General features: G+C 34.8%; 1 protein-coding gene and 1 long non-coding RNA gene across 2 annotated transcripts in view; one reads left to right on the top strand and one right to left on the bottom strand.

Moving 5' to 3' along the window:
• Positions 1–556: 556 nt before the first annotated feature.
• LOC107720598 (uncharacterized) lies at positions 557–917 on the bottom strand. The gene is made up of 2 exons (XR_001637629.1): positions 801–917; positions 557–719 (listed from the first exon to the last, which is right to left on the bottom strand). It is a non-coding gene; the product is annotated as an uncharacterized LOC107720598 (long non-coding RNA).
• Positions 918–5,987: 5,070 nt separating this feature from the next.
• Positions 5,988–17,272, top strand: part of trpc7a (transient receptor potential cation channel, subfamily C, member 7a) — a 12,907-nt gene continuing 1,622 nt past the window's right edge. The window contains exons 1-7 of the mRNA XM_016528319.1: positions 5,988–6,436; positions 10,712–11,474; positions 13,514–13,696; positions 13,774–13,938; positions 14,041–14,257; positions 15,676–15,909; positions 16,122–16,386. Of these exons, the coding sequence (XP_016383805.1) occupies positions 6,033–6,436; positions 10,712–11,474; positions 13,514–13,696; positions 13,774–13,938; positions 14,041–14,257; positions 15,676–15,909; positions 16,122–16,386 (2,231 nt within the window). The 5' untranslated portion in view covers positions 5,988–6,032. The remainder of the gene's footprint in view (positions 6,437–10,711; positions 11,475–13,513; positions 13,697–13,773; positions 13,939–14,040; positions 14,258–15,675; positions 15,910–16,121; positions 16,387–17,272) is intronic.

Here is a 17,272-nt window from a genome sequence, read left to right as displayed (position 1 = left end):
TTATGGTATTTTGACCAGTAGTAAACCATTAAAATGCCTTAATGATGGATTTGTTTCTTACAAACAAGCAGCATTTCTTAGAAACACATAGCTTTTCTTTTCACATGATGTTAATTGATGGGCTGGAGTCGTATTAATTACTTGTGGATTATTGTGATGTTTCTATCAGCTGTTTGGACTCATTCTGACGTCACCCATTCACTGCAGATGATCCAGTGATGAGCAAGTGATGTAATGCTAAATTTCTCCAAATCTGTTCGGATGAAGAAACAAGCTCACCTACATCTTGGAAGGCCTTAGGGAGAGTACATTTTTGGCAAATTTAAATTTTTGGGTGAACTATTCATTTAGGGCAATTAAAATATAAATGGTTTACTTATATAGTTGTTTCTGCATGCTACATTAAAAGTAAGTAGTTTAACAATGAAAATCACCCAGCAATACTTAATATAGATGTATTAAAAGCTCAAGTAGTGTCAGCCTGGAATTTAATAAATATTGGCCGCATAAAGACTGTCACAAACCATTTAGCGGTTTCTTTTTTGTTCTTTTATTAAGCTTGAGGGCTTTATAAAAGGCTTTTAAATGTCTCAGAAGGTTTAAATACAACAAGCTCAAGCTCCTTGAAAAATCAACATCTTTAAGGAAATTAAATGACATTGAATCTATTACGGAGTTCATTTGAAATTCAAGTCTTGAAGAAAAGATCTTCTCCCAACCTGGAATACAAAAAGAGGACATAGAATCAGAAACATTCAATAGGCACTTCCAACATACCCTTGCATTTAAGCACAGCCTACCTGGTACTTCCCCAGTCACCTGCCAGGTTGTCGGCTACACTGCGCAACATCCAGAACGTTTTCAGCACTTGTTCACCGTCACGTAAAATAAAACACTGACCGAGCCAAGCAGAACATGAACCTGCAGATATGCACATATTTTGTCACATCATTATAACATTGTTTTCTAACCAAAGCCAACACAGAATTTAACAGCGGTCGCTTGCAAGGTAACCATAGTTTCTGACAAATTACCAGTTACTAGCAGGAAGTGAGAAACTGTGTTGCTTGTTTAAACCCTGCCAGTAAATGCAGTAGCTACATCATTATGCTGTCAAAAAGCTTTCCCCACTGACATCCATTCAAAAGTAACCACACATCTTAACAAGTAATAAAAAAAGCAAGGTAATTTTGCAGTTCGGTTACCATGGTAAATTTTTCGAAAGGGTATTGGTACTGGGTCATTATATAAAAGAGGTGGCATTTCCATTTGAATTTTTCAGAAAATAAACTCCATGTGTCAAAGCTACAGTGCACAACTTTGCGCTATTAGTTTACCTTCTTTCTAATGAAACAAAATTACCATTAATTTACCACTGGCTGGCTTGTTTTCATATCAGTGAAGCTGTAACTAATAGGAAGCAGTATCAGTGCGGACAAATTTTGATTAATTTTTTTGAAAAACTCTAACATTATTCTTTATTTGTACATAAAGCATTTTTATTTAACTGCGAAGTGACTCTTAAGTGAAAAATGTGAGAAACCACATTAAAAATAGCACATTTCCACATGCATAGTTTCATGCTATAGGCTTAAAAATAACAAATGTAAACACTAAAGCAGGTTAAAAATGTTTTAGTACACATTTGTGACCCTGGACCACAAAACCAGTCATAAGTAGCACAGGTATATTTGTAACAATAGCCAACAATACTCTCTCATTGTATGTTTTTTTTTTTTTTTTTGAAAGTCATTTTGTATATGGTTACATATCTGTAACAAATTTCTAGATGATTAAATATAGTATAAGTCCTTAAAAATATTTAACATTTCCACCCTTATTTCTCAACAGATCGAGGAATATAGGCCTACTGTTCAAAAGTTCGGGGTCAGTAAGTTGTTTCTTTTTTGTTGTTTTTTTAAGGAAATTAATACATTTATTTAGAAAGGCTGCATTAAATTATTCAAAAGTGGTAATGCCACCATTTATAATGTTACAAAAAAATTATATTTCAAATAACTGCTGTTCATTTGAAATTTATATTAATCAAAGAATCCTAATGAAAGAAAATGTATAAAACTTGTTTTTTTTTTAATGTTTCTTGAGCAGCAAATCAGCATATTAGAATGATTTCTGAAGGATCATGTGACACTGAAGACTGATGCTGAAAATTCTGCTTTGCATCACAGGAATAAATCGTATTATAAATTATATTTAAAAAAAAGAAAACAGTTCTTTTAAATTGTAATAATATTTCACAAGATTGCTGTGTTACTGTATTTTTGATCAAATAAATGCAGCCTTGGTGAGAATAAGAGACTTCTTTCAAAAACATTAAATATTTTACTGGCGCCAAACTTATGAGAAGCAGTGTGTGACTTTATCACACTATGTGGGGTAAGTTGTCACAATGGAACATGCCATTAAACAGCCAATTTTAGGCTTCCGCTAATTTTAAACAGTAACACAGTTAACAAAAAAATCAGAATTGTAAATGCAAAAATGTAGGTGGCATACAATAAGAATGAATGCTCCCAAACTCTGTAATAATTATCTTCCAATGCCATTTTTTAATTCCCAGTACATCTGGTATTTTATGTGAGCATGCCTCAGCTGATTTGAAAGTATATGCTTCAGCTGTTGGAGAAAATCTTCCTCTTATGACTCAGCAAGTAAACATTGTGTGAAATTGTTTTTGTTTTTTTCTGTCACTCGTGTTTTGGAAGAACAGGTGTGTGTATCTTTGTACCTTTGCTTTCTTTCTTCTCTGAAAGGATTATTGAGTCGCTTGGGTGATGGTTGCATCAGTAATCCCTGTCACATTGGACACAATTGCTAGTTTAATAACAAACTCAAAAATACACAGGAAAGGAAAAATATGTATATAGATTTTTTTTTTTTTTTACTGAGCAAAATCTTTAGGTCAGTGGAAAATATTTAAAGAATCTGAATGGAAAATCAAAAATGGATTGAAATTACTATTATTATTATTATTATTATTATTATTATTATCAACGTTGAAAACAGTTGTGGTGCTTCATTTTTTTATTTTTTTTATTTATTTATTTATTTTGAAAACATGAAAACATTTTTGAAAACATTTTCCAGGATTCTTTGATGAATAGAAAGATCAAAAGTTTAGCATCTGCTTAATACATCTTTTCTCTGCCATCTAATGCAATTTAATGCATGAATGCTGAATAAATAATAATAATAATAACAACAATAATAATAGCGATAATAATAATGATGACAATAATTATGATAGTCAGTAAGACTTTTCTTTAAGATGTATTATATAGTATTATATAATATTACGTTTTAAATTGTAAATGGTAAAATGGTACACATAATTTTGTAAGTTCATAGGAAAAAGTATAGCATTTTCTTGCTTTTTACAATTTTTATCATTTTTATACAAAAGTCTATGAATAAAGTCTAAAATATTTCAGTGTAACATTTAAACACTTAAAAAATTAGGGGGGGGGGCACTTTAAAGCTATTAAATATATATTTTAACATATAGCTATTAAAAAATACAATTATTTCTTTTTCATCCTGGGGTACAGAAAATTTCCCCAGCTGAACTCTGTGTAAATCCAGTTGTGTGTGGGAAGAACTGACAGCAATAAATCTATCAATGACAAGATTACAGTGCTGGTTGTTCTAAAACACTCTTTATGTCTTTCTTTCTCACTGTTTGTCATTCATTCAACCAAAACAGTGGGGAAAATCCTGTAAATGTCCTCTCATAACCTTCCTTCATCTCACCCACACTCCTATCCCAACATCTGCTGCATGAGATCCTACTGCAACATCTCTTCTCTGATTGACACCTCTATTTCCCCAAAGGCAGAATAATCTTCTAGAGATACTGTCTGAGCAGCACATTGTACCTGTGGGGAAAGACATTGACAAACTCGGCTATTCATTACACAATATCGATCAAGTCTGGACTGAGATTATTTGCAGTTAATGCATGATTTGATGGGATGTAGTATTTGGAGTCTTTGTGTTGTACATGAAGATTGCTTTTGTTTCTTTGCTTTGCATCAGTTGGCTTCATCTCACAGTTACTTTGAATTCTAATCTCTGACATAACACAATTAAGTTTGCGAGTCATATGAGACGAGATGAGTTGGGCCAGACCTCAGAGAAAGATCTCCTTGCATGAAGCCTTTGATGAGCATCAAAGCACCTCAACAGGTGATCTGCTGCAGTCCATCCAACAGCTGCTCTGCATTTAGCATGGAGGGGTTTCAAATCTCAAACTGTGCATTTGTGGTTTGATGCTGATGTTCAAATGTACCATGTTCTGGGATTGCATTTTAATGAAACACTGTAGGAGAGACCGGGGCTTATTGTCACACAGTATATCTCAAAGCACGTGAATGTCCAATTATGCAAATTCTTGTTCTCTCTCTAGCAGTGATGTTAGTATCAAACACCTAATTCAAAATGTCTGTAATGTAATATTATTAGGGATGTCCCCTAATAGTCACCGACCAGAAAAGGCTTGGTCGACCAAATTTTTTTTTTAGTCACTTAGTCGCAGAAAAAAAAATCCACAGGCGAAGTCATGCACGCAGTCCGTGACGGACAGATCGTTAATGGCTGGTCTAGTAATACAGTACATCGGGCAGGACATCCAAACGCTCGCCTATCATTCATCGACCTCAAATATTGCTTATCATCTGAATGTAAGTATTAGCAACTTTACATGGCCGCTCAATCTAATGTTAGGCTAACCTAGAAAAATGTGCGCTATTCAAGTGTCTGTGCGGAGTGTAGAAGCGCGCTCACTGCAGGACAGATGAAGGCGCCGGTGCAGTCACTTGCTCTTAAAATACTTCGTAATTTCTGGCCAAACAGATAAGAGTAATACATCTTTCGAATCTGTAAAGACTCTATGTTTATCTATGTGTACTCACAATAACAACAAAACATTACGCTTTTGTAGAATAATGAAAGCAAACAGGATGCGCTTTCTGCCGTCTCGGTCTCTGTGAACTTGAGAGCTAAACTCCGAAACTCTGTGTATATCTTTGCATTACAGACATGAAAAAATATCAATAGAGAGAGAAATGTCTACTTTCAAATTAACCAATTCAAATATAAAACAAATATTCTATATATTAAAAAAAATTGTAATTAGAATGTGTGTGTATCTTCTCTTTCTTATTAAAAAAAGAAAAAATTATCTTTTCTATGCTTCTCCGCAATTTTGCTTTTTTAAGTAAAATGATCTTGTTTTAAGTATCTCAACCATACAATTCTTATATCTTGAATCCTCCATCATCACTGGCACTGTCCCATCCTGGCAAAGGTCATGTCTGACAAACTGACAGCAGTTTGTATTTGTACTTCCTCCATGGCCCCTCTGTCTCAAGGTCTACCCCAGGGTTCGGTGCTTGGCCCCCTTCTATTAATATATATATATAAGTATATATAATCAAGATGTCATGTAAGCACTAGAAACACCAGACCGTTGATCGGTTTGCCTGTGGTGTACCAACACAGTCACTGTTAGCTGGGATAATAATCTGAAGAACCTATAATGTAACACCAAGAACTTGAAGAACTTTTTTAATCTCCAAAGAAAACGTATAGCTCAACTCAAGAACCCTATACAAATGAAAAATGGTTCTTGACAAGAAGAAAGTTCTTACTGTTTATTTATTTAGATTTTAATTTATTCTCTGTTTTCTGAAGAAAAAAAATGCATTATCATGTAATCTTTGCGATTTTAATTAATTTATCTTAATTTTAATTTAGAATTTAATTGACATTGCTTTAATGATGTTTAGATACTTTTAATGGACAACAAGGCAGAAATACTGTAATATTTTTTGCAATGTGTATTTTGTGAACTCTTCACAACACTGGTGGGGGAGGTGTTAATCTGAAGGGTCGGGGACGGGGAGGGAGAACCAGAAGAAAAAGTGTGTGTTTTACAAACTGACTGTCACACTTGTTGCAGACCATGATGTTGACCGAATCTCTCACTGACCTGGAGCTTCTTTGTTCTCAAAATGCCGAATGAGAGAGACGACCGCGATATGCATGCCAAAGAGCAGTTCATCATGTCTCACGCCGCTCTCTGCACCATCCCGCTCGCGCTCTCGGCGGGAGATGCTGCTATCGCCGCAGCGGAGACCGAGCGAGGCGCACCCGACACTCACGGAGAAGAGTTTACCTACAGCGACAGAAACGCCTGCTGTCACCCCGACAGACCTATGTTAAACAGGTGTATGACTCTGCCTGGTACTCTTGTAGAAAACGACCCCACCATGACAGAGTTGGCAGATCTCCATCAAGTTGAGGGATCCAGACATGAGTTTGGCCATCACGCGCACAGGTTATTCGACAGCGATGATGACCTGGACTATCACGTGCACCATCACTGGCAACCTCACGAGAGCAATTCACATTATTCGTAAGTAAAAAAAACAAAACAAAACAAAAACCCAGCAACAACAACAACACGTATTAACACTGTGACGGGTAACATTAAAAAGTTGATTTGAAAATGACTACATTCACAAGATTGTTTTTCATATAATCGAACTGCGTTTGGACTAAATTGGCATGCGTTTCAGGTGATTTTGCAGAAGCCTACATGTATCAATTTATTATTTATTCATTTATTTATTATCTTATTTAAAGGCCTCTTTTTGTGCTCATAGATTAGCTTTACCTCAGTCACTCAGCATAGGAAATAAAAACTCTGAATGAAAATGAGTAATAAAGTTTGTTTATTAATAATAGTTTTTTTTTTTCCTTTTTGAAGGATCATGTGACACTGAAGCTTGGAGTAATGATTGCTGAAAATTAAACTTTTCCATCATAAATTACATTTGAAAATATATTAAAATAGAAATGTTATTTTAAATATAGGCCTATAGGCCTAATAATATTATGTCCGGAATTAATAGTTGTTTTGTATTTGAATTTATCTGAAAAAGTTTTTCAAGAAAATAAATTATATAAGGAAAGTTTATGGAAAGGAAAGGTTGTAAGTTTATTTTGTAACAAATTAAGTTATTTACTGTAACAAGAACAGTCTAAAATCTATAGAAATGTAATGTCAAAAAGAGATACTGATAATACATGTCACTGCAAGCTGTTAGACATGTTTATTTAAAGAGTACTTAAAGGCATAGTTCATCACAAAAAGTCAAAATCATTTTTTACTCAACCTCATGATGTCCCGGGCGAATGTGACTTTCTTTCTTCAGGTGAATACAAACAAAGGTTTTTTTTTTTTTTAGAAAAATAGTCCATCTCTATGAGTCCATAATGCCAGTGTTTGATGGGACTCTCAAAACCCCAGTTGGGCCCATCTGGGCTCAAGCCTCCAGTTCATGTATCACTGAAGCAAAATGATAAGTGTGTGTAAGAAAAATAGTAATATTTTAAACCGTTTTAAACTATAAACCTTTGCTTCTGGCTAACTGCCATATGCATGTTAATGAGTTCACTCTTGATGTAAATGTCAGCATGATGATTGTGAAGCATGATGTGTGATAAATTGCATCACCTCCCAACAGCAGACGTTATATAAAAAAACTTGGTTATGTAGTTTTAGATATAAATATAGATGCAAATATTGAGTAATGAGAGCAAAAGAGCAAAGTGTGAGTTTCAGAAGAATCTTTTCAGCAGAGACACATTATGTTAACCAAATGTAACAAAGACATTTAGAATGTTACAGAAGTTGTTTAATGTTTTCATTTCAATGTTGTTCATTTGACCTTTCCATTCATCAAAGAATCCTGAAAAAAAAGTGTCACAGTTTCCACAAAATTATTAAGCAGCACAACTTTTTTCAACATCAAAAATGATAAGAAATGTTTCATGAGCAACAAATCAGTATATCAGAATGATTTCTGAAAGATCATGTGACACTGAAGACGGGAAAATTCAGTTTTGTTATCACAGGAATACATTTCAAAGTATTATTTTTGATCCAGTGCAGGCTTGGTGAAGAAAGTTCTTTCAAAAAACATTACATTTTTACACACCACAAACTTTGAACAGTATATTTCACAAAATTCCACCACGACCAAATCTGATGTAAGGTAAACATATAATTTCATACTTTTACTTCACGTCAACAGTTGTCTCATTTAGGAATTTAGCAGAAACATCTGAGACAAACTCCATTAAGTCTCCTGAGTTGTGAAAGAGCAGTAAAATCTCCTTGGTCTTCTCATGAATGAACATTGCGGTTATTAGATTGACACAGTTCACACCATATTGAAACATAAATTATTTAGCCTGTTTATTTCAATCTCGTTTAATTTCAGGGCTATTGACATATACATTTGCAAGCTTATGATTCTTGTCCCCTGTGCTCTGCAAAAACTGATCAGTAAAGATTTAGAGATGGAACAAAATGCCATTTGCACACTACAGAATCACAATGTTTGATTTAGCATCTTGCGAAGCAAGGAATGAGTTTTATTCCAAGTGACACTCACAATTGTGATCCGTTACGCAGTACAATTTGCACTGAGGCTCTTGCAAAATGGAATAAAATTAAATTTCATCTGTTGCTGTCTACCTGGCTTTTGTTTGAATATAACTGGTTTACTAGTTCAGCGTCTTTGAAGCCTTTTTAAGTTCAAGGGAAATTGACACTACAAAGCAGCTCCGGTTAATTCAATAAAGTAAATGAATGAAGTCCTGAGGTGAAGATCACACTATATGATGTTAGGAACATCTGTTCTTAGAGGTGGTTTCTGTAATGAGATGAAGCTCTAGTAAAGGATGCATGTAATTAGAAGTCCATCTGCATTGATCTCATTGACCACCGCTGTAATTTATAGTCTTGTACTGTACTGTAAAGTCATGCAGTGTTTGGTTAATTCAAGGTCTGTAAAAGCTGAAGAAAGCTAATAGTAACATTATCTACTATGGGTGGATCATGTGACTAATTGTTGTCTTAAAAACTAATTTATTCAAAAATACATTAAAATGCAATTCAGTGCATACAATAACTTGAATGTATCTCTATGTTGGGCATGTGTTTAATTTCAGTATTTTAATTAATCTTAAAGGGGTCATATGATGCTGCTAAAAAGAACAGTACATAAAATGTGCTGCATACATCTGAATATTTGGGTTGAACTGTTCTGGAACGTTGTTGTAAATACAACTTAACCACTGATTTCTAGTTGTGTCCTCTTTTGGAAGACCAAACAAAGTAGTTTCGCTTTTACAACGACATGGCGGCGACATCTTTACGACATGGCAGCGGAAACAACAATACTACAGCTAGAATAAAAGTTACGCCTTCTTTCCTTGCATGAACATTTGGGCGGCGTTATGCAAATCTTCCCACACAGTGACGTAGGTATGTGGGGGCGTGTTAGAACGAGCCGTTTTAGGTAGGTGTGGCTGACTCTTAACTTTTATAAAGAATATCTCTTTGGATTTGAGACTTTAGTCTTTGCAACTTTACAGATCTTCTTTATGCACCAAGAGCTTGTAACACTCCAAAGAGAAAGGAAAAATTGAAATCGCATCATATGACCCCTTTAATATGTTTTGAGGGGCTTAAAGTCAGAAATGTCTGGGTCCTATTTTCATAATGAAGGGGAAAAAAGGTTAAATAAACCTTATTAATTAGGTTTGAATTAAGTTGTATTACTATTTCTTAACTAAATTGCTGTTAACACTTTTTGACTGCAAAATCAAAAAAGTCCTGTGTTCCAACCAACATGTAAACATACACACAATACAGGAAATTGTATCATAGAGAATAAATTATAGTCCCTGCAGACCCTCTTGACTGTGTCAAGGTCTCTTAAAAATCGTAAAACTTTAAAAAACAAAATGTAAAATTGGGTTTTTAAAAGGCAATGATAGTTCAGCTTGTATAATGTCAAAGGTTTCTTTTTTTATTAATTAAAATATATTTTAAAATACAAATATTGAACATGAGAGCAAAAATTGTTATTTTTAGACCACATGACATTTTAGTCATTGTATATTTTTTTATATTTCTATGAACATGGCATGTATGTTTTAAACTAGATTTTTTTTTTAATATTTGTCCTTTTCTTTATAATGAACACTCTTATTTATCATTTATCATTCCCTCCCCATAACTTTAAATATTAGCCACATATTTATAATTTTAATTGTAATTTAATTTAATAACCTAGTATGGTTACAACATCTACCCAGCCAACACCAGCAGATGTGCTTCTAAATGAATATGTATCATAGATTAATTTCTCTCAATGATTTCAGGTTTCTAGTTTAACCAAATCATACACTGCCCTTTAATGAGGTCGGCATTAATTATTAAGTAAAAACAGTAATATTGTAAAATATTATTACAATTTAAAACAACTGTTTTCTATTTTTAATATATTTTAAAATGTAATATATTCTTGTGATAGAAAAGCAGAATTTTCAGCATCATTACTCCAGTCTTCAGTGTCACATGATCCTTCGGAAATCATAATATGCTGATTTGGTGCTCAAGAAACAAAGTTAAGTGTTGAAACAGTTGAGCTGCTTAATATTTTTGTGGAGACAGTGATTTTTTTCAGGATTCCCCGATGAATAGAAGGTTTAAAAGAATTAATGTGAACTATATATTTTATATTTTATAACATTATAAATGTCTTCACTGTCACCTATCTAAAAATCTGAGTGTATATATCAGCAATGCATCGTCATTCTCTGGGTTTTGCAGCTTTGAGGCCATTCAGCGCAGACACACCACCCTGAGAGAGAAGTGCCGCAGGCAGGCCGTCCGCGGCCCCGCATACATGTTCAGCGAGAGAGGCACCAGTCTGACCGAAGAGGAGGAGCGTTTCCTAGATGCCGCAGAGTACGGAAACATCCCTGTGGTCCGTAAGATGCTTGAGGAGTCCAAGACTCTGAAGGTAAACTGTGTGGACTATATGGGTCAGAATGCATTGCAGCTCGCTGTAGGGAACGAGCACTTGGAGGTCACAGAACTGTTGCTGAAGAAAGAAGGGCTGGCGCGAGTGGGTGATGCCCTGCTGTTAGCCATCAGCAAAGGCTATGTGCGGATAGTGGAGGCCATCCTGGCCCATCCGGCATTCGAAGGTGGTCTCCGTCTGACTCTGAGTCCCCTGGAGCAACAGCTACGAGATGACGACTTCTACGCGTACGATGAAGACGGGACTCGCTTTTCCCAGGACATCACACCTATGATTCTGGCGGCCCACTGCAAGGAGTACGAGATCGTGCACATTTTGTTACTCAAGGGGGCTCGCATTGAGAAACCCCACGACTATTTCTGCAAGTGCGGCGAGTGTTCGGAGAAACAGAAGCAGGATTCTTTCAGCCATTCACGATCGAGGATGAACGCCTATAAAGGCCTCGCCAGCGCTGCCTATCTGTCACTGTCTAGTGAAGACCCTGTGCTCACAGCGCTGGAGCTCAGCAATGAGCTGGCACAACTCGCCAACATCGAGACTGAATTTAAGGTGAGGAGGTGCACAGAAATGCTCTATCTAGAGGTGTCACTCAAAATCAAAGGCCCAAATTCATAGGCTACATTAGGAGTTTGTGTTGTGTTGAAATAAAAAAAGACATACATATTTCATGTATACAGACCCATTTTGAGAAAAATGTTAAAGGGATAGTTCACCCAAAAATGAAAATTCTGTTATCATTTATCATTCTGTTATCATTTATTCACCTTCATGTTGTTCCAAACCTGTATTACTTTCTTTCTTGTGTGGGACATAAAATATTTTTTTGCTACTGACATTCTTCAAGATATTTTGTGTGTGTGTGTGTGTGTGTGTGTCCACAGAAGAAGAAAAGTCATACAGCTTTGGAACAACATAAGAAAGCCCATTTCGCCAAAATGAAATGAAATAATAAAAAAATAAAATAAAATAAAAAATAAAATAAATCATGTTTGGTTAATCATATGACGTTAAATGTCATAATTATGACATAAAAGGCAACATTATGAGATATGAAGTCATAATGTTGAAAAAAATTTAATTTCTGAGATTAAACATCATAATTATGACATAAATCATAGTTGTATTTATGATATAATTACATATTGACAAAAAATTCATAAGTCATCAGTTCATAAGTATATTCATAAATATGACAAAAAGTTGCATTTTTATGTCAGTTTCAACTTTTTGTTATAACTTCATTGTTCATGTCATAATTATGACTTTTTATTTTAAAATATTGACTTATATCTTAGTTTTTGTTATAATTTTTACTTTTTATGTCATAATTATGACTTCTTATCTCATGATTTCGACTATTTATTTATTTATTTATTTATGAACCTGTTACTGTCCTGAAACCATAATTAATTCAATTATTACCAATTATTACCTGGATCAGAGGGTCAGATGTCAGAAATATACATTGTGATTATTTCTTTTTAAAAGTAGGGCTGTTAATGGAATAAAATAATAATGATTTATCTTGTGATTTCTGACTTAAACAAATATAAAACTATACATATATATAAATTTGTAAATTTGTTAAAAATATTATGTTAAACATTTATTTAGTACATAAATGTATCATGTTCAACCCTAAAAAAATATATATGTTTTTAAATATATTTTTGGGTACAATGAGTTTAATCACTATGAATCCTTATGTACTTTGTGCATAATACATACTCCTTTAAGGCGCTTTCATGATTATTTCAAAGCACAGCTTCTCAGTTAATCTAGGAAGTGTCCAATCGTGAAAAGTGTGCTCATGGCCCTGTAATAAGCTGCGTCTCTCTGAAAGAAACATCTACACTCATTCGAGCTCACAGACCAGCAGATTATTACACACGAAAACCAATTTCCCACCCTTGAGATTACCCTCATTATAAATTAGAGGCTGTTCTATGACAGTTTCTGGTTCAGTAGAATCTCTCCACACAACATTTTTCCAAAAAGAAAACGTTTCTCTAGAGAGCTTCATGCGCTTTGCCGACGTGTGTTGTTTTATATTTAACTATGTAGGGGAAAAGTTCTTCACTCAACGTCACTCTGGGGAAATATCTAATCAGGAGTTCTCAAATCCAGACAGTTTTTTCCCTTATTGTGGTTAGTGAGCTATTAATTGAAACTGCTCCATCGAGAGCTTCCTGTAATCACCCGTTATTATTCTCTCATCACTGTTTTTCTCTACAGACGATCACTTTGACAGTTGTAATGGCGTGTCAGTGATTCCACTTCTGTAATTCCACATAAAATGTTTGTTCTCCTAAACCACTGCGATGCTATAATTAGCAGGATGGGCTTCTCATGGGTGCCCTCCATTAGGTAAATTTCTGTTTGAGAAGATCTGATGCAAACATCAATCAGACTTCCATTTGGAGGTGCGACATGGGACTTTCAATGAATTCACACACATCCATGTCTTTCACAGCAGAGCGTTCACTGTTCGCTAGATGCAATTTGGGTCTCAGTTGGAGTGAATTATTTTTTACAAGTGATTAATAGCCCGCCTCAAGTCATAATACTGTCGCTCTGTTTTGTTTCAGAATGACTACAGGAAGCTCTCCATGCAGTGTAAGGACTTTGTGGTTGGCGTTCTGGATCTCTGCAGAAACACAGAGGAGGTGGAGGCCATTTTGAATGGAGATGTGGACCAGAGCCCCCTGAGCGAACACCACCGGCCCTGCCTTAGCCGGGTCAAACTGGCCATTAAGTATGAAGTCAAGAAGGTACTGGGAAATGATTAATAGACTAAAGTGGAAGTGGTTTCCCAAAACAAATGTCTAATTCAATGCTGTCCCTGCAGTTTGTGGCTCATCCGAACTGCCAGCAGCAGTTACTGACGCTGTGGTATGAGAATCTATCAGGCCTTAGGCAGCAGTCAATCGGTGTGAAGTGTTGGACAGTGCTGGGAGTGATGGTTGGCCTGCCATTTCTTGCTATTGCATATTGGATTATGCCCTGCAGCAAGGTACATCATCATCATTCAGAATCAATTAATTGAATAACATTGGGCAGACTTCTCTTTTTCTTCCGTTGTTAAATGTATTTCTGCATTTGCTCTTTTCTCCAGGTGGGCCAGGTTCTCCGCAGTCCCTTTATGAAGTTTGTAGCTCATGCCGTCTCATTCACCCTCTTCCTCTGTCTTCTGGTTCTCAATGCCTCCGACCGCTTCGCAGGAGTCAAAAATCTTCCTAACGAAACCATCACTGATCATCCACGGCAGATCTTTCGCATTAAAACCACTCAGTTCTCATGGACAGAGATGTTGATAATGGAATGGGTGCTTGGTGAGTATCAGTCAAGCATCATATGCCTATCATTGGTAGATTATAGGTAATCTTGGGTCAAAAAGAGTGTGAATAAAATAGGAAATCTATTAACACCTTGAATGCAGGTGAGACAGTTTTCACATTTACCATTGCTTTGCAAAATTTCATTGACGGAATCGAGTCGTTCAAATAGGAATCAGCACATTTCGCTTATGTTGGTCACGCAAAATCGCCACGCTAAAAGCAAGACAATAGTAAACAGTCAATTGTCGGGTTAAAGTCGGTTCATTGTTGATTCAGTTTAGTTCAGTTCAGATATATATCGCGTATAATTATATACAACTACAGCGCATCATCCAATTTTTAAACAGGAGATTTAAATAATCAAATAATAAATAGGATTATATATTATAAAATATGCTTGGAATAATAAGAATACATTTTACATAATAATACGTATTTTTAAATACATTTTACACAATAATAAGAATACATTTGTAAATAAAATTCATTTTATTTACAGCTGACAATCATGTGACTGGCCACGTGAGCAGCGCGTTCCCGGGTTCGTAATAAATATTGAGAAAATCGCCTTTAAATTTGTCCAAATGAAGTTCTTAGCAATGCATATTACTAATCAAAAATTACGTTTCGATATATTTCCAGTAGGAAATTTACAAAATATCTTCATGGAACATGATCTTTACTTAATATCCTAATGATTTTTGGCATAAAAGAAAAATCAATAATTTTGACCCATACAATGTATTTTTGGCTATTGCTACAAATATACCCCAGCGACTTAAGACTGGTTTTGTGGTCCAGAGTCACATATTAAGTGACGCCAACGAAGCAAGCCAAAAGGCGATAGACAAAGGAATTATTGATTATATTCATTGGTTATAATCTATTCACATCAATTAAAAATTGATTTATACTGTCATTGAAAAGCAAAAAGTAAAAGTAAGTTTTACTAGATAGATAGATAGATAGATAGATAGATACTAATCCTAAAAGAAATTGTATCTCAGTTTCCACAGAAATATTATGCAGAACAACTGTTTTCAACATTGATAATAAAAGGAAATGTTTCTTGAGCAGCAAATCAGCATATTATAATGATTTCTGAAGGATCATGTGACACTAAAGACTGCAGTAATGATTCTGAAAATTCAGCATTGTGTCACAGGAATAAATTAATATATATTTTTTTAAATATTGAAATAGAAAACAGTTATTTCATATTGCAATAATATTTCACATGATTACATTTTTACTATATTTTTGATCCAATAAATGCAGCTTTGGTGAGTATTCAAAAACATTCAAAAAACCCACCTCAAACTTTTGATCTCTAGAATAATCTGTAATTAATTATGTGATATTTCAAGCATGATAAATGAACCCCATTTCTTTTCTTTGATTCCCCTGATCAGGAATGATCTGGACGGAGTGTAAGGAGGTTTGGGCTGATGGACCACGAGAATACATCATGCATTTGTGGAATGTGTTAGACTTCGGCATGCTATCGGTCTTCGTGGCGTCATTCACCGCACGGTTCATGGCTTTCCTGCGAGCCTCCCATGCACAGCTGTATGTGGATTTGTACGTGACTAATGCAGACTTGATCAATGCCTCATTACCAGAAGACGTGGCCTACTTCACTTATGGTATGTTGCAAAAATAAAGAATCTGTATATTCAAGAAATGAAAATCCAAAGTGAACTGTAAAATACTGTATCAGTATAAAAGACCAGGTCTGTTTCTGTTCTCAATCATATGCTTATGCATGCATGCTGCACAGACTTTCTTGCAGCTGTCTGAAATGAAACAAAATGCTGCCATCAAGTGGTGACACCAAAAAATGCCTCTTCTCTCTCAGCCAGGAACAGGTGGCTTCCCTCAGATCCTCAGCTCATCTCTGAGGGCTTGTACTCCATCGCTGTGGTGCTCAGTTTCTCACGTATCGCCTATGTTCTGCCAGCCAACGAGAGTTTCGGACCCTTACAAATATCTCTTGGGCGCACCGTGAAGGATATTTTTAAATTCATGGTCATCTTCATCATGGTCTTCCTTGCCTTCATGATCGGCATGTTTAATTTGTATTCCTACTACTTGGGAGCTAAATATAATCCTGCTTTCACCACGTAAGTCTAAAAAAGTTACAATGACAAGTATTATATTTAGAATTTACTTGTTAAAGGGATAGATCACCAAAAAAGAAATAATTGTAAAAATTCTATGATTTATTCCCCATTGTTTTGTTATAAATTAGAGGCTTTTACACAAAACACAAAAGTAGATGTTTTGCAGAATGTTTTGCAACAAAAGATAAAATTAGTCTATTTGACTTATACACCATTCAAAGGTTTGGGGTCAGTATGATTACTCTCTCTCTCTCTCTCTCTCTCTCTCTATCTATCTTTTTTTAATAAATTAGTTATTGTATTCAACAAGGGACACATTAAATTGTATGAAGGTGACAGTAAACATATTTATGTTACAAAAAAATCTATTTCAGATAAATGTTGTATATGAACTTTCTATTCATCTAAGAATCTTGAAAAAAGTATTGTGGTTTCCACAAAAATATTAAGTAGCAAAATGTTTCAACATTGATAATAATAGAAAACATTTCTTGAGCAGCAAATCAGCATATTAGAATGATTTCTGAAAGATCATGTGACACTGAAGACTGGAGTAATGATGGCAAAAATTCAGCTTTGCCATCACCGGAACAAATTTAATTTTAAAATATATTGAAATAGAACAAAGTTATTTTAAATTGTAATAATATTTTAAAATATTACTGTTTTTACTGTATTCGTCATCAAATAAATGCAGTCTTGCTGAGCATAATAGTGACCAAGCACAGTACAAAAAATCTTACAGACTCCAAATGTTTGAATGGTAGTGTATAATACATTTTTAATATAATATGGAATTTAAGCCAAAAATCTTCCTCTCAGCTCTCAAATTAATATCTTACATTTTGGTGTTTGAATTTGAGACAATATAAAAAATATATATATA

This window comes from Sinocyclocheilus rhinocerous, unplaced genomic scaffold (assembly GCF_001515625.1).
Source record: "Sinocyclocheilus rhinocerous isolate Xijiao unplaced genomic scaffold, SAMN03320098_v1.1 scaffold603, whole genome shotgun sequence".
In the NCBI taxonomy this organism is placed as follows: Eukaryota; Metazoa; Chordata; class Actinopteri; order Cypriniformes; family Cyprinidae; genus Sinocyclocheilus; species Sinocyclocheilus rhinocerous.
This window is presented reverse-complemented; position numbering and strand designations above follow the sequence as displayed.